Source organism: Limulus polyphemus, unplaced genomic scaffold (assembly GCF_000517525.1).
Source record: "Limulus polyphemus unplaced genomic scaffold, Limulus_polyphemus-2.1.2 Scaffold1834, whole genome shotgun sequence".
NCBI classification, from domain to species: domain Eukaryota; kingdom Metazoa; phylum Arthropoda; class Merostomata; order Xiphosura; family Limulidae; genus Limulus; species Limulus polyphemus.
In genome coordinates this window covers 120007-138756 of record NW_013667444.1, presented here as the reverse complement: position 1 = coordinate 138756, position 18750 = coordinate 120007, and the positions used below count along the sequence as shown (strand labels likewise).

Here is an 18750-nt window from a genome sequence, read left to right as displayed (position 1 = left end):
ATATATATATATATATATATATATATATATATATATATAGGGGAAATTTGTACGGATGAAAAAGGTAGTGGCAATGTCTTTTACAAGAATATGCTTCAGAGGACTGCTTTATGTTTGTCTGTCATAATGGTAAATGTTTCCCCCACGAACCAGTTACATATGTAAGTTTTTTTTTTTATATTAAAAATGCCTTTTACGCGTTTTTACTCTGTTATTGTTAAATTCATAATGTACAATTAATATTCCTAATTGAACGTTATAGCTGATATTTATATAAAAATATAAACTAGCTTAAAATTTTAACGTTTAAATAACCTACATTAATTTTCTATTATTATATACCTAAAACTGTAGCATTTATAATTTGTTGTTAGTTGAGTATTTATCACACTGTTTTAAAAAAACAGAACACTTGTATGATTCTAGAAAATGGAAGGTCGTGAACAGAGGTAATAGTAACGCTGTCCTGTCAAGGAAACTTCGCGGTACCTTTCTCGTCCATATAGGGGAATGGTTCAATGGTCGATGATCGGGAGATATTAAGGGTTCGTTGATTCAATGTGGTCATACATGTTCACATAGGAGCAAGTTTAAATGTCTCATACGTGAATAACATTTTAAAATGGTAAGCACTTTTAAATCTGTGTTAGGCCAACCTATTCCAATAAAGGTTAATACACCTGTTTTTAAGATTATAACATCCTAATCAAAATACAGTAAAAAGACTTGAGGTAGTAATACCATTGATTAGTTCTTTCAATTAATATTTAAAGACCTTTCGTTAAGTCTGTTATTAAACCTATTAGTTTTGACCACAAAATTAACTAACCGGATACCTGTTTAAAAGCTTGAAACTTGGGAATATTGGATAATAAATCACAGTTAGAATATCCACAATTCTCTCTAATTATACATTTTTCTTTAACCCTGGAGTGGCAAAAGGCCTAGAGATGTGAACTTTTATGATGTCGTAGAACTCGTATAAATAACTCCCAAAATATATAAATTTTTATTGTATTATAGTGATACAACACGCGACTTTTTTCTTTTTTCGTAATAATCGGGTTACCTTTATTTCTGCACGTAAACACCGTGATTTTGCGTGAATGAATAAAAAAAAATCATACTTTTGGGTCACAAGTAACTTTTCTACACACATACGCTGGTGTGAAATATATATATATATATATATATATAGAGAGAGAGAGAGAGAGAGATGCTTTTTTTTTTTCTTACAAGAACAACGTGCACGCTTAGTGTTTAGAATGTTAAAGGAAATGACCGAGGAGAATATTTGACTAATAATCTGACTAGGGAAATGTTATATATACTTGGACACTACAGTTGGGGTGGAGGACTGCAGACGTTAAAAGCGTGCACTGAAGAATCGCCGCCATACTTAAAACAATTATCTTGCAAGATAAAACTTCAGTTGTAATTTTTCAAGCAACTTTCTGCATCATTTTCTCTTAATTATTATTTATCAAATTTGTGAAGTTTAACTTTAACAGTTTGTCTCAATGAGCTTAGGTATGATTTTGAATGAAATGTTAAAATAATCCTTTGCAAGTCACCGGGTGAATTTGATGACGATATACTGCAATGCAGTTCAACTGCGGTGCGTTAATTCCACTAATATTTTACCATACGTGCAAAAACCAGCAGGTATATCAATTGAGCAACTTTGCGCGAAAGTTCTGAAACAAACCGTTAAAAGTGAGAAACATTTCTGAGTCATGAAAGTATACGGAACGGAAATCTCCATCTGTCTTGGCCTGATATGGTTAGGGTGCTCGACTGGAAATCTGCGTGTCGTGGGTTTGAGTTCCATAATCGAATATGTTCGCCTTTTCAACTGTGGTGGCATTATAAAGTCACAGTTAATTCCAATATTCGATTAGAGTAGCCAAAGAGTTGGTGGTGGGTGGCGTTAACTAGCTACCTTTGCTTTAATCTATCACTTCTAGATTGAGGACAACTAGCGCAGATAGTTCTCAAGTATCTTTTACGCGAAATTCAACAAACATTGTCTCTCTCTAATATCTGAAGGGTGGGGTATTTACGTAATACTGCAAGGAGAGAAAGAGACCGAATTGTACATCCTGATAACGAAACGTTTGTAAACATAGTTGACACCAACTTTGTCACTGATCATGCATGTTCGTCCTACGTTTCAAATAAAGACAAGGTCATGGTGGATTTATTTGTTTTGGAATTCGGTGATTGCATCCAGAAACATTCCCTTTCTGTACGATGCTAGGATTAGTCGCTAGTGGACTATGTATTATGAGAAACTTTCGGTCATATGACATTCCACATATTGCATTGTAGTTTGTTTGTTTTTTCGGTAACATGAAATTAAAACTGTTAGGAAATTTTATGGTAGTCAGTCATATTTTAGTTAATTCGAATTTTATTGCATTATATTTGTCATGCAACACGAATTGGTCGAGTTACTCTGTCAAAAGCATAGTTTTAAATATTTGTGGGATATTAAAGCTTGACATAATAATCGTGACATTAAACAGTTTCCGCATATTTTCTGGACAAGTTTATCCTAAACCTAAACCACTTGCCGTGTCATGGGCTTTGCTGCAACGTGGGATAAACAGTTCGTTATCATTGAACAGCGCCTTCTGTCTAGAATGCTCGAGTTTTTTTTTAATTGCAACTAGACGTGTGTAAATATTGAAGGGTCATAACTGTATACCTAGAGTGGTAGAACACGTAACTTGTTATCAGCTTTATTCGTTGACATTATTTAAATTTCGTTGTTAAATCACTGTAACAAGATGAAGTCTTCACCCGAAATTGTTACATATTCTTTCGTTCGTTTAGATGGGTACGTAATTGTGAGAACCTCCTTTTGTTTTAGATGCTTGATATGTATTTCCAATGAAACGTTGACTTTAATTTGTGACGTTCTGGTGCCCTAAAATAGTTTCTAAACTCGTAAATCCATTTCAGTTTTAATGTGGTTTTCTGTATAAACTTTTGTTCTGTTACGTCTCGCGCATAAAAACTTGACTAATGTAGAAACAAAGTTACCCTAGAGCTCATTAGAATTAACTAGAACTCGCGTATGAATACGATGTTCGTGACGATACTTAAAATATTTAGGGAGATTCTGCAGCTTTAGATTATTATCAGGATTTCACGAACTTCTTTAAGCCATGCTAAGAGAGTGAAAAATTAAAAAGACTTACGGTAATATTTTTTGCGTTTTAACATTCTATGTCTTGCCGGCGTGGCCTAGTATTTAGCGAACCGCACTGTAGATCCAATGGTCCATAAATCGCATCCCGTTGCTACACACACGTCTGCGCTCCATACTTTGGGGCCATGGATGCATTATAAGAGTGACAGTCTGCTTTACTACTATACAACAAAGCACTAATGGCAACTCTAGTAATCTGAAAAGGTTGTTTGGTACAATGGATATTTTTTTTCTGTTAACAGAAGTTCGGGTTTACTGGTTTTGACATAATTTAGTATTTTCTTATTTAGCTTATCCATTCGAATAAACCACCATTTGTTATTTTAAGTGTGTAGATATTTTTCCTTGCTCTGGTGTTGGTACTTAACATTCTTCACTGAGAACACTTTCTGCTGTACTATCACCTGGAATGCAGATTAGGATTAGTGTTCTGGATTATGTGGAGAAGGTTTTTCATATACTGATTGGATTCTGAGTACAGAGCTTCAGTTGTAACATCAGACAACTACGCATGCATATATTTAGCCCCTCTCTCTGTCTTTTTTGTTGTGGTCGTCGTCTTCGGACTTAACTTGAATGCACGGGCAAAACCCGAAAATATGGCAGACTTTTTAGTTTCTTTTCAGTATTGTTGTTATATGTTACTATATTTGTGGAGAAGTGGATTGCCTATTTATTCTAAAATATCAGTAGTGCTTTAGTACAGCGTTTTCAAAACCACTTTATAGGAAATTATATGCGAGTTTGTGTGTAGTGTTTGTATATGTAATCAAGAACAATATTAGTGTAGGGTAAAAAAAAATTAAGGTTAAATTAACCTTGCAAGATAGGAACTTTCATTCTTTTCTGTTCTGATTGGCGTACGTGCCAAATCTGTTCTTATCTTTTATCACGAATATTGCCTTGAAAACGCTTATATCTAGTCAGATTATGATAACAAGTCTTGAATGTTAACACTCTGGACTTTTCCTTTCTAGGTTGTGTAGTGAATGGAAGAAACAACTTTTTAAAGTTAACGCTGAGAGAAAACATGACAGCACAGAAGAAACCATGAAATTACACATGGCTCACAGACGTCATGAGAGGTTTTTGTCTACACTGTTCAGCTGTACGAAACGGGGGGTAAGTACGAGAGTGTAGACGAGAATGAAGGATTTGAGTCTACTTAATGTTCAGTTTCACGAAACGTGAGATAAGTACGAGAGGTGTTGACGACATTGAGGTATTCCTGTCTACTTTGTTGAGTTATACGAAACGTGATGTAAGTATGAGAGGTGTTGACGACAATGAGGCATCCCTATCTGCTTCGTTGAGTTATTACGAAACGTGAAGTTGTATGGAATCTTCTGTTTATGTTTATGCACAAAATACAGTGACTGTTTTCCTTATCTTACTCAGTTTATGCAAAATGGTAAGTTAAATAATGATAGTGAGGCTATTGTTTACTAAACCTGCAGAAAAGATTACAAAAGTGTTTTTTTTTCTTCTTGTACAGATGAAACTACAAGCAGTTTCTTAAATAGTATTTTTAAAAAAGAGATGTGCTTGGGGTTGGTTTGATAACGTTGCGTGTAAACTACAGTTACGATGAATTTTACGGTACCTTTTTTGTTTTATACAAATTGTGAAGTAAACTATATTTGATATATTTTTAGTTTCTGTCAGTTGAAATATCTTGTTAAATAACCTATAGTTTTAATTATGTTTTGTTACGTATGAGAACACCTTTCCACGAGAAGCATTTTTTTAAACGTATTTTGTGATATATTTTACTTGTATTTTTTTTCAGTCATTTAATCAGTAACATGAAATGTGTCACTCGTCCATAATTAATTACTAAACACCCGATGCGATAATAAAACTGGATATCAGGAAATATTTTGAATTTCATATTCAAGATTTTTTAAATTTCTTAAAAGACATCTGGTGTATATCGTGTGTATTCAGTTTCAAAATAGTAATAATTTTAATCACTTGATATTAATTAATTAAAAAAAACATTTGCAATATTTTTTAGATATTTACGTTAAACGCTTATAATTACTGTGTTAATCGCAGTGAGTTAAATCTCAAAGTTTCTTAAAGATGGAATAAGAAATTACATATACCCAAAAGTTTTGTATCGTTAAGTTTTTTTATTTTTGAATTTATTTCACAGTTGATATTCGGCGTGTTTAAACAACCTTTTGAGAAACTTTAACTGGGTTAATTGTTTGTCGCACGAGTATCTCCCGTTTTTCTTGTCTGTTTTTGTTTTACTTGTATTTTTATTACATTGTATACACTGATATCCATGTGTACAATGGGGAAGGTTTAACCTATTTTAATAGTATTTGGACAATTTATTTTATCTTAATTTTTATTTAAATGTTAATTGTTTATTGACACAGATAACCAATTTTATTATTTCGGTATAAAATGTTCATGAGAATTTTTATTTTCATAATTTGGTTACATCTTTCAGCTCCTACGGGGGCGGCACAGTCGGCAAAACTATGAGGAAAGACATGAACCAATCCAAGAAAAAAATTGTTCAACAGAAGCTATACCATTGTCTACAACAGAAAATGAAGAAATAGTGAGTAATAAGTAAAACAGTATTATAATAGGAAATGTTAGAATAAAGTACAAAATGCTCATAATATTATTTTATTATTATTAGTCAAAACACTAAACTTGTCTCTTAAATTTTGAAAAAATAACCCTACTTAGTGTCGTCACCATTACGATTGAGCTAAAGGAACATTTCAAAGTTTGATTTTACTATTTCAAAAATATATATTTATAATTGTGTTACTCAAGCAATTTTTCTTGTATCTATATAAATGTAATAGTACTGTCTGTTGTATGTCCATGTAACTACTTTGCAGGGTGTGGACGGATCTTCGCCAAAATTGGTATGGATGTTCATTAGATCCGTCCTAGAGTACATACAAATTTGCGTTTTGCGGTTTTTATGGGCGTTTTTTACCACTACTTCGTCCCTTGTTGATGGATATGCATCAAATTTGGCATGAAGGTTTGTTGGGTCCACGCGGAGATGCATGCAAATTTGCGTTTTCACATTTTGTGTTTTGCAGTTTTTATGGACGTTTTTTACCATTACGTATAAGGGAAGCAACATTTCATGTTCTAAAATAACCTTTCATTAATCACGAATTTACATAACTTCCGTCCAGGGGACGGGTACTCAAGCTAGTTGTTAAATATAGTTTTGTTCTTTGAGTATTACAGTTATTATTCTTGAAGCCATTGTTAATTTAGGACCAGTTTGATCCAAGTTTAAATAATGCACTTACGTGTGAATATTTCAAGAATATTATTTCAGTAATATTTACGTTTGCTTTACGAGTAATTTGAATACTAAACACATATCTATGGTTATCCTAGTGTGACAAGTTTTAAATACTGATTCTTTGATATTGACCTCAATAGGCTTTAGAAATTCAAAGATCGTGTTCATTGATCCAGGTATAAAGCTATTAAATTGTTAAGTATGTTAATCGTAAATCACTGAAAAGTATATTAACTGTTTTACATAGAACATCAAATAATGAAAAGTATATTAACTGTTTTACATAGAACATCAAATAACTTACATAGAACATCAAATAACCTAATCCCATATTCTTTACCTTTCGCAGTCTTTGCTTACAGGTAAAATGTTTACATACATTCCTATAGAAATATGGTCGTATCTCCGTTTTAAAAGGTTAATACCTGGTACTTTTAAAATTTTGTATAACGTTAAATATCTCGCTGAAGTCTTTGATTTATTTAATATGTATTTCCTGGAATAAGTTTACAAAATTCAAACATTTATTTTAATATTGATGAATTTCCTGTTTTATATTTAACTTTAATCTGGTTATTAAATATTTGTTCACTAGGTCTTTTGGGCGAATTTTATTCACGTTAAGGTGTCTCCATTGTTAGATAAAACTGAAATGAAATTAATTTTACGAAACATGAACCATATTCTACTAAATTACACACAGTTTAAATCACAAAATTTCACTTTTTAATCTTAAATTTTCGACAGATCCATTTCTGATTATTGAGAGAGCGTCTATTTCTCACTTTTAATTCCATAACCTGTCGTCCAATTGAAATTTGCAATTTACAAAATTATAAACCTTTTTGTAGGAAATAGTCTTCTAAAAGAGAGAACTTTTTATGATAAAAAAAATTAATAAAAATGTTTCTCTAAAGTAGAAAAAAATGGACATTTTGTGGGGAAAAAGGAATTTGATTGACGTTATTTTCTTAGTGTTTGAAAAGGACAGAATTTTTTTTTTCTTTTACTTCTAGGAGGATCTTAAAAACAAGTTACATGAAATGGAAGAAAGATGTCAAACATTGGAAGATTCACAAAACGTTGTAAGTAATGTTTAGGCTTAACAATGTATGTAACTTATTACTACGTATTTTATATATGATTTACATTATTTTATACATTAATGAATTTACAAAATTGTAATAAATATTTACCAATGGTTGGTTGAACATGTGTGAAACATTTGCGCGTTCCTGTTTGCTAACTCATTCATCGTAGTGGAGAATATTCCTATAAACCGTCAACCACCGTTGCATTAATTGTTCTTGTCAGACTTGTGCAAAACATTGTTATATCTCGCAGGATTTTTAAAGATGTTAAATGTATGACTTTATAAAACATGTAAACCTTCTTGGTACCTATGATAGAAATAAAATATATATATATAAAAAAAAACTTTCATGTTTATATGACCCCACCAAACATGACCCTAGTATTTAAGGGTTTAAAAAGTTTCGTCATACAACACACCACTGTAGATGTTTAGCTACTCGTAATTAAGTTCTGACTTAAATTCAAAGTTGTTATTTAGAGACTTACTGAGCCATAACATAAAAATACAAGTAATTATATTCACGCTTTTATGGTAAACAGCAATGGAAATCTAGCCAATTATTTAATTAACTAAGTTTAAAATAGATGTAAAACTAATAATGACAAAAAGTGATCTTATTTAAACAAAGCCATAAATCTGTTCTACATCAGGGCTCTGCAACACCCGTTGTTCCATTTATCGATGATGTGAAATGTCACGTGGACGCTCAGAAAGAAATGGAAGAGTTGGAGTTAACTAATAAGAGGTTAGAGAAAGAGAAAGTAAGTTAGTAAATAAGGGTGGTACCACGTGATGACGTTTACAATAAAAAAAATTAGAAGGGATAATTAACTACGAAGTTTTATGATCATCATTGTTGTTGCATTGCACTTCTCTGATTTCTTGATCAATCAGCACCAAACTTGATAAAGGATGATATCAGGAAGGTCATGGGGGGGGGGTTAAACTACTAATGTTGTATACCCCTCAGCATTAGAATGGACTGTGTAACCACTATTGTTAGACTTCTTGAAAACAGTATGTCTTTCTTTTCAGCATTGGCACCGTTACGTATTTTATTGCATTTTTTTTATGTTTACTATGTTGAGAAAAAAAGAACAGAAGCATAATTTTCTTATTCTTTCTTACAAACGATTTTTTATTTAACTCGTCCAACGGACAAGTACTCCAGCTAGTAGACTATAAGGTTTTACTTCTTTAACAATAAATCCAAGTGTACTCCGAGATTTTCGCTGGTAACTGACGAGCGTTGCCAAATGACATTGCAACGTTGTTAGTTTAGAAGGGTTTTATTAAGTACAAAGCCATATAATGGACTATATGTACTGTGTCCAACACGAGTATCAAAACCGATTTTTTGAGTTATAAGGCATCAGACTTTCCGCTGAGCCACAGAGTGCAGCTGGTGTAGAAAGATAGGGCGAGTAGTTGACTTTCGGATCGAGTGCAAGAGACAATACGTGAAGAAAATGTAGGCTGAAAATCATAAATATCTTTTCAAAACATTCGGGAATAGAAAAAAACTTTTTTTTTTTTTTTAGTTAAAGCAGCAGTGTGGGAAAACTGTTATATGAGTGTCAATATACCATACCGTCGCATATTCTTTCACTTCTGTCGCTGCTGTTATCTTACTCAAACGGGCAGTCGACGAGTTCCTTGGTTACGTAACGCGTTGGCACCTTTATCATTCAGATTAAAGTTTCAGTAAACACGAATTTCATTACATTTATTGCAAAAATTCGAGGATCTCGACTTGTATAGATAAAATATAATGTAGAATACCATTTCATACGAAATTATTATGCGAAGAAAAAATTCAGTTATATTCGTCCCAATTTCCAAAAACTAAAGATAACATAATTAAACTGTTAATTTCCAAAGAGAGTTCATAATTATGTTGATTACTCGTTAATGCTAATAAGTTAAGTTACTAACTGGTCTGTAAAATTGGGTGTAATTGCTGTGCACACGTTTATATCCTGGAGTATGTGAAACAATGTGAAAAATTGTTTATTTTACTCACGTAACCTTCTGTCGTGGGAAAATGCCAATATCTGAACTAGGGTTGCTGGCCTCAATGCTATTATAACACAGCTTGGACTAGCCTGACAACAACAATACAGTGCATGTGCGACTTAATATTAGCCTACCTATCTGCGTGTGTGTGTTTATCTTCACAAACTATCTTGAACATTAATGAATGGAGTAAAGTAAATTTAACTTCATTAGTTTTGATCTGGGATCAAAATAATTAATATCACTAGAACTTAAAACTGATTTAACGGATTTTCTCCAGTAAAGAGAGTATACTGGTAAATTAGAACTAAAATCTTTTGCTAAGCTCTTCAATTCTAAGAAAGTCTGTGTAAGGACGACAGTAAAAAAGGTAATACTAGAGCAGTAATCTAGAACTGGAAGTGTTTTGCGTCAAAATGTTGTAAATATCTATATTGGAAGTATAGAATTCGGACACTTTACGGGACATATGTGAAAGGGGGGGGGGGGCAATAAAGTGTCCAAGATAGGCTCTAAGAGGAAAACAGTATCCTTTCCCATTAAAAATGGGATAAATAGTTATTTTACGTGGCGACATTTTACTAACACAAAGTTAAATAATTATGGTACCTACTTTCAATACCAAAGTAGAACTAATTATTTATCTAGGTTACATATGTTCACTGTAAAGAAATACTTACAATCATATAATACGGTGCGAGCTTACAAGAAGGATACAGACTTTTATGAATAACTAATTAGACATCAATTAAGTAACAGAGTTATCCAAAAGGATACATATAATAAACTATATTTTGATTACCTTAATGTAATGACGAGATTATATCACATAATCAAGTCGTTTTTTGTTGTTGTTTTTGTACACCAAAAAAACGTTGTATAGGAAAACATGTGACAACAAGAAACCATTTGGTCTTTCGAAGTTGTCCTTACAAATACATTCTTGAAAATAAAAACTTCAAACCCAGCATTTATATCTCAGGAAATCACTGATGAAGTGTTGGCCTCCACTACTGCTGACCACAACTAATTCCATAAGTCAATCACCCTGTAAGAAAAATAGAATTCTCTTAACTTGTATCTAGTCTGTGTTTTCCAAATCTTAAAGTTGTCTTTTCTTCCCATAGTTTTCAGAATACTGCACATAGAGAGTAGAAGCCTTTTATCCTGTTGATCACTTGGATAATCTTGGGAGTCTTCTATAAGATCACCTCTTGCCTTTCTTTTCTTGTGAGAAAACCAGCGAGATTTTAAGATGTATATTTCTACAAGACAACCCATCAATCGTAGTAGTCCTTCTATGAATTATTTCCAATAAGTCAATATTCTTTCTGGCCAAAGGTGTCCTAGTGGTTAGCAAGCTAGACTGTAAATCTGAGGGTTCATGGAGCAAGTCCTGTTACTGAAAAATTGAGCTCTGCATTTTGGGGCCATGTATACATTATAAGGGTGATTAAACCCCACTATGTGGTCAAATAAGAGTAGTCCAAGAGTTTCCAGTTTTGACTGTTAACTAGCTACATTTCCTCTGTTCTATCAGTTCAAAATTAAGATGACTAATGTAGATAATCCTTGTGTAGCTTTGTACAACTATCTGAAAACAAATAAACAGTATGCCCATTTAGACGATGAGACCAAAATGTACATGTAATTCTGAGCAAGGATTAACTAGTCATTTATATAGAGGTAAATAACTTTTGGCATATCACTAAAGTTATAAATACACTAAACATTTCTACTAGCTTTACTACTAGCAATAGAGTACTACCATTAAGGCTTGAGTGACTTATCTATCACTGTGGATAGATCCTTTTTCTTCATTCATGCTATTGAGTGGTTAACTCTCTATATGTATGTGTAATCCAAATTATGGTAGCCCAAATGTACTACCTTGAACTTGCTATAAAGGTGATTGGCTAAATATTGATTCAAATCGCTTAGTGATCAAAGTCATTCTGTAGTAACTCAACATCCTTAATACACTTAGACCTAGCATTACCCAAAAGTTATCAGCAGACTTTACTAATTATGCTCTTGTAAATATCAATGTAGATAAGAAAATGGAAAAAATAATTTCTTTTGACAATGTTTTCTAAAATATCACCAAGTTTTTCCTTTCAACTACTGTTTCCATTACTCCCAACTTTAGAATAATAATAACTAAGCTTTTTTGTCAAATCTGGTAACTTTTATTTTTAAAACAATTATTTAACTTCCAAATATCTCTCTGTTTTTGTTTTCACAATCTTCTTGTTGTCATAGCTATTGGTCTTTGTGGCTCAACAGTAATTCTGAAGGTTCACACCACTAAAAACTAGGTTTCAATACTTGTGATGGGTACAGCACAGATAGTTTAACAATAAATAAACAAATAAGGTATAGCTATATAATGTTGCAGACTAGAGTTTTTAAATTTAGATGTTTGTATTATTGTCTTCCCACAGGGAAGTTTGACTTTACATGATAAATGTGTGGTTTAATGACTAGAACCTTCTTGAAAGCTTAAGAAATAATTTGAATGGATTAAAATGTGAGTTAGAGAACAGTATATGAGTATTTATTGAGTTAGCAAATTTGCAAGTCAGTCAGTCAGTTATATCAATTTTGTAAATATTGATTTTTTTTTTCGATAAGTCACTAGAAATACAAGACAATGTCTTAGTTACAAAAGAAAATTTACCAAGTAACTGATTAGCATTATTTGATATTAGGCCTATCGCTTGATGAACATTAGGTTAGTTAGAACATGAAATCTGTAAGTGAAATCATTAAGTGGATTGTACTTTGCATTATTCTTTTTGCTAAGTAATCCAAAAGAACTTGTCCAACAATAGAAATAATTACAAAAGTGGTGTCAGGAGTGGGACTATTTTGGTATTATCAAATTACATTAACAAAGTACAAAACGACATCAAACATAATTGTCATATGGAATAGGAGAACCTATCAGGTCTACACCTTTTACTACTACTGTTGTTCATCTATAACTGATGGACCTTGCTGGACTACTTCATTTACATCAATACCTCATCAAATTACAGAATTTAGTAGGTCAGATCAACATCTTCCAATTGAAAAAACCAACTAACATGGGAGGCATATTAAGTACAGGTTCAAATAATTTCCAAAGTTAATGGAGGGGTTAGTAAATAAGAAGTTATTCCTCGTGCTGCACCTTCAAAAGGACCAGTTTTAACAACATTAAGCAACAGTGAAAGCTGTAACAACTATTGGCCATTAGTGGCCTACTTATCAAACAGATTTAGAGTGTCACATCAGAAAGAAGCTTCTAAAGTCAAGCTTAGAACCAGAATAAGGAGGAATGAGATCTTTGCAGAAGATGTAGAAAGGGTTACAAAACAACCATATCCAGTTACTCCATCTGAAGTGATGTATTCATTGCAGGGCTGGAGTTGTGTAAAGTTATCAAGCAGAGCTCATTTTTACAACCCCTATGAGGTTAGGGTTTGAGATACAATGAAGCAGGCCTGCATAAATAATATGAATTGATAAGATTGTGATAACTTACCTTTGAATTTACGTATGTCATTGGATATTCTACAACAGGAACGTTTTCATAAACATTTCTAACAACAGGAGCATTTTCACAATAATTTCTTACAACACTAACAGTGCTCTGGTTCACTCCATGAACTTGAGCCCTGATTTACTGGAATGCAGTTATACAACTATTTATTTGGAATGGGAAAAAATTGCTATTAGTGTGAAAAGCTGGGACATTATATCCTGGACTGTGGTGAATCAATCACCATTAATATATCAAAAAGATGATATCCCAAAGATGAAAATTGATATAAAGTGCACGTTATTTAAACCAGTTCACCAGCCAATGGATTTATTGATAGGAATTCTTGTTTGATTATCATTGACAGTGATTGTACAATTACTATTATTTTACCTTATTGGATAACGAAAGCTGGCTCTGAACTTGTCTCCAGAGATGAAGATGAATTGATACAAACTGCAAGTTGTAGTAAGGTTCAAGAAAAAGGAAAGTTTGAAGTTTCCCTTATGGTGGGAAGCTTCTCTATACAAGATACGTAAGTAATTTACATCTGGAAAGAGTACATATGGGGAATATACAATATGTTACGAGTAGACATGGATGTGAAATTAGACTTTCTTCTAACAGTTTCATAATTTATGACCAAGAAATCCCTGTGTACTACATTACAATTGCACCAGCAAATGTTGAACGTCTAGTAACAAATACGATGGAAGCTCAAGATAATGAAGACAAACAACTTAAAGTTCAACAGAGCAGAATCCAGAAAGTAAAGTGGACCAAATAAAAGGTTGCCCACTGTGATTGTATTTAAAGGTACTTCAACAGGAGAAAAGCCAAGTATTTAACTTCAGAGGTTTTTTAGATGTAGTTCAATCTACCTACCAAAGAATCTGAGGTTCCTGCTGGGACCACTTCTAGAGATGGAGCTACCTACCAGTGAACTCCCTCGACAATCAACTTGAAGAGAACTTCCCCAGTTACAAGATAGCACATGTAGATAAAAGGAAAGAGGTCATCCCATCTTCAAATAATAATCTTAACAAAAGAGTGCTAGCAAAGTCATTTAGTGAATGGAAAATAACTAAGTATTCTATATTGATGCTGTTAATTATTAAGAGTTACTTTATTGTTGATTATAGATGTTTGAGCTCGAATGTATCGTTGTTCTCATTGTCACAGGACTGTTCATGGGACTTCACAATCTAGGGAGGGGGACAATGTGTACGCTATACTTTCTTTTTATTTAAATATTTGTATTTTTTACCAAGAGGTAGGTTTGACGTCACGTGCCGAGTGCGTAGCTTAATGACTAGAACCTTCTTGAAAGTTTAGGAAACGATTTGAACAGTAAAACTTAAGTTAGAGTGGATGATAACTGATTATTGAGTTGTAGTCGGTTTTCAGTTTTGAGTTTGTTTCATTACAGTATTAGAAATAAGAGTAAATGTTCTAGGTACGAGAGAAAATTCAGCAAGAGACTGTTTATCATTATATGAAAATTAGGCCTATCGCCCAGTGAATGCTGTGTTAGCACATGAAATTGGTAAACCTTGTGGTAGACGAATAAAGTTCTTGTTACCAATAAATGGTCTAGACTTTGCGTTTTTTTTTACTGAATAATAAAAGACCACCTATAAACGTAAGCCTTTATAACACTAATTTTTTCAATTTCCTAAGCTCCCTTACCACTTTGTAAATTTACTTTAAGCTGTCTTGAATGTATATCTTTAACTTTCCCAAACATCCTGTTAACTAACCTGCTTATGTGAAGCTGTCTGTAGGATATGATATTTTTACATTAAAGTACCTCCTATATATATAACCAGCCCACTTGTTTCTCTAAGCATATCGCTGATAATCTTTTATTAAGGCCTTGGATTTTGCTAACTAATTTCTTTCGCGTGCATCCCGAAGGAACACTTCTGGAAAGGCCACATGTACCTTTCTTTCCCCAAATCTCTGAAGGAGTTCTTTTGACAAACACTTATAAACATCATTCACCCCTACGTGCATTACAAAAAGATAATGCACCTTAAATCAGCAATTAAACTGTCAACACCCTCCATAATGCCCTCTACTTTTAGTACCTCATAAGCAAATCCTTATCGTAGTATTTCTGTGCTGCTGAATACAAATAGTTTTCAGTGTACTAAAGTATTTTTGTTCTACGACTTCTATATAACGCCAGTCAACAATGCATCAATGCGTAGTTGAACATTCACAAAGCATTGAGTCGCTAGGTTATAACTCTGTTGGCTACAATCTACAGGACTGGGCTGAAATGCATCATCAAGCTTAATGAATTAATACGTAGTAGAAATTTTGACTTGGATCAGTGTGTTATGATGCTGGTGGCTTGTCATACACGTATTGCTAATTCAAATAAGTTACTAATGTATCAATTTCTCAGCAGCTATCACATAATAATTTCAACACTTGAGATAAATATATTACCCTTCTTACTTGGCTAAAGCTTGTGATAATGCTTAACTTCAATATAATATCCAATAACTGTAATATCCTGTTATCTTGTGCTGTTAGTATTACCTAAAACAACTAATTAATATTAACTTCTGATCAAAGAAAAGAGTTTGCGTAGATCAGAACTAAACATGTATATACCTAGTAATGAGCATACTTAATATAATAATTTCCGGACTAGATTTTCCGCAGAATAGTCAGTTACGGCCCGCTAACTGGAGGTTCGGAGTGTGTTTACCTTATTCTCTGGACTCCGAGTTCATCGTGAAGAAAGAGTCAAAACATAGATGGTACACAACAATCTTTATTACAAATAAATGTAATCAAAGTTACAATACACTACATAAGACGAAAAGTTTTTGTGGTGGGTGAGTTGCATTTCAGAAACTGTAATAGGTTTCTTTTTCTAGTTCAGCGTGATCCTGTTTGTAAGCTACACTAAAAGTTCAAATGTAGAAGAACAATTAAACACAAATATTAAACAATACAAAAGTTAAATTCTATAAAACTTTAAAATTACAGTCTAGAAAAAGTTAGCTAAAGTCATTCTTACAGGGGCATAAACCTGGATTTAAATAGTAAATGCAGCAGGATCAACAAAGCCAAGTTTGTACACGAGCACACTTCGTCCAATGTGATCCAGCGTAAGGCATGGCAGCCTCTGGCAATTATTCAGTTCGCCGACATAAAGGACAGCCGTCTGTTTCAAAAACGTCCTGAGTAATTTTTTCTGTAAGAAAATATGACTAATTACCAATTGGTAAATCCACACCTTATATGTGCCAGAGAAAGGAAAGTTGAGTTCTTTACTTGAACGTCCAAACTGAACTGAAATAAAATATAGAAATTTCGAAACTCTTTTATATTAATTGGGGAGGGGAGGGGAGGGGGGGTCTAACGCATGGTACAGTCCCATACAACACTAGTTAATTATATTGTTCAAACTATATTAATTGTAATGATTAGAATGGATTGTTTCATCAGCCGGATAGTTATAACTTACAACTACAAGTGTTTTTATAATTTACAGCTAAAAGTATTTCTGACTTGAATCCCAGAACTTAAAAAAATATTCCATTCGTCACTATCAAAAGGTTGTCTTATTATATGCTTCTGCCAGTTTCTCATAACAATTATGTAATAATTTCTACAGCAAGACCTGCTGAAATTATTCAATGAAAATTACAATTAATAATAATTAGTCTTAATTATGAGTAACAGGCAGATGCCAGACAAAGAAGCAAACTTTCAGTGTTGGATGTTTAGCCATGTGATACCAGAAGCTTTCAGAGGACAGTTGGATAACCTCCTTTCTCTTTCTTTAGTAAATGAACCCACACCTCCTGTTGGTTTTAACTGGAATGGAGAAACGGCGTGAGTGTGCATTAATCACTGAACATGGGTAAAGGTATTTGTGCATTAAAGGTCACTTTCGTTTGGTTTCGGCTTCACGTAGTTAAAAATTGAATGGCTGCCAAACCCAGACCGTCTTGATGAACAACTTTACGCCCGATTGCATATCCATCTAAACTGTTGTTGGGGGGTTCACCTGAGTTTCTCTAAAAGTCCCTCTACACAGTTACAAACGCATTTCTTTTTTTTCTTTTTTTTAATCACATTTATTGTATAGAAGACGAAATCTCTATAACCGTGAAATTCTAAAGTGTTCAGTCTACTTCCACATAAAGTGTATCTGTAATCGGTAAAATTCACTTGCAGTAAAGTTTTGACAAGAAAAATCATTAAGAAGTATTATGGGTTACATGTGTTGTTTTTTTTTTTAATTTTGTTATAATGGTTTAATATAATTCCAATGATTTGAATTCCGTCACCGAACATGCTCAAACGATCAATCCCACTTTTCGTTGGTAAAGTGTAGCCAAAGAGTTGGTGGTGTGTGTTGTTAACTAGCTGCCTTCCTTCTCGTCTATCACTGCAAAATTGGGGACAACTAGCGCAAATAACTCAAGTAGCTTTGTACGAAATGTAATAAACAGTCTAATAATTTATTCACATTAAAATGCTCTACAAAATGCTTTAGTTTATTATCACTATTGTACACTACTTACACCTTTATTGTGTTCGGTAGTAAGTAACCAAAATAAAATTATTAATTGAGCATTTTTCCTGTATGCCCACAAATACTAGTAAAATTTTACTTAGGAGAGCAGAATGATAATATTACCTTACACCACCTAAATCCCGAGAATAGGATAGATAATGGGAAGAAATTAATACTGAAAACTTGTTTGTAAGCCAGAAATAGGCTGGCTAACTTTGCTTTAGCCTAGTTACATAGTGAGAAGGCATAGTACAGCCTCTATATCCCATACAACTATAAGCAAACCGGGACTACGTAAACAAGTTGGAGTTTTGCGGGAAGAGTAGGCTAATGCCCTAACAATTCTTTTTGCTGTAATTTTAGTTATCCTACTTTTTTTGTTGAGTCTTAGGTTGTCTAAAGTAACGTAGAAAAATAAACGTAATCTAAAAATATTACCTGTATGTTTGTTAGAGAAACAAATAACCAGTTCGTGATTATATAGGGTGTTCACGAACATTTACATTTATTAATGGAATAGCGACCTAGGTTATAGCAACGTTTTTTTTCTAAATGGCAACATGATTATTATATTAATAAAAACAATGCCCTACTAGACCGTTTCAAAAAGAGAGAGAGGGAGAAACTACTTCAAAAATGTCTTAACCGAAGTAATTACTGATGTATAAATGTTTATATAAATTTTAAAATCAACCTCACGCGTAACTCCTTTAACAAGAAAAATCAAAAACTTTTAACAAACCACGCACTTTCTCCAGATTTTTTCACATTATTCGTTTACGTTCTCGGGTTCTCAAAATTTACAGATAAATAAAACAAGTAATTATAGTTTTACCCATTTAGACCATTCGTAGCCTAGTTCTTATGGTGATGGACCATGGAACCATGAGGAAACATGTTTGCGTCCCGTTGCCGCAAAAAAAACTTGCTCCATACTTTTGGACCGTAGACGCGTTATCAAAGTGTTGGCCAAATACCATTGTATTGTTGCGTCAGCGAGTCACATGACCACCGTGACACAACGTTTCTAGAACTATCATGTACTTTGGCGAAT

At 33.1% G+C, this 18750-nt stretch overlaps 1 protein-coding gene across 2 annotated transcripts in view; it reads left to right on the top strand.

Moving 5' to 3' along the window:
* Window positions 1-18750, top strand: part of LOC106465094 (dixin-A-like) — an 88816-nt gene that overhangs the window by 31438 nt on the left and 38628 nt on the right. Inside the window, exons 2-5 of one of the 2 annotated variants that reach the window (XM_022392922.1) lie at window positions 4195-4339; window positions 5682-5795; window positions 7529-7597; window positions 8259-8369. In XM_022392922.1, the coding sequence (XP_022248630.1) occupies window positions 4268-4339; window positions 5682-5795; window positions 7529-7597; window positions 8259-8369 (366 nt within the window). In that variant the 5' untranslated portion in view covers window positions 4195-4267. Of the gene's footprint in view, window positions 1-4194; window positions 4340-4789; window positions 4817-5681; window positions 5796-7528; window positions 7598-8258; window positions 8370-18750 lie in introns of those variants that run through there. The other variant, XM_022392923.1, reaches the window with a different exon arrangement.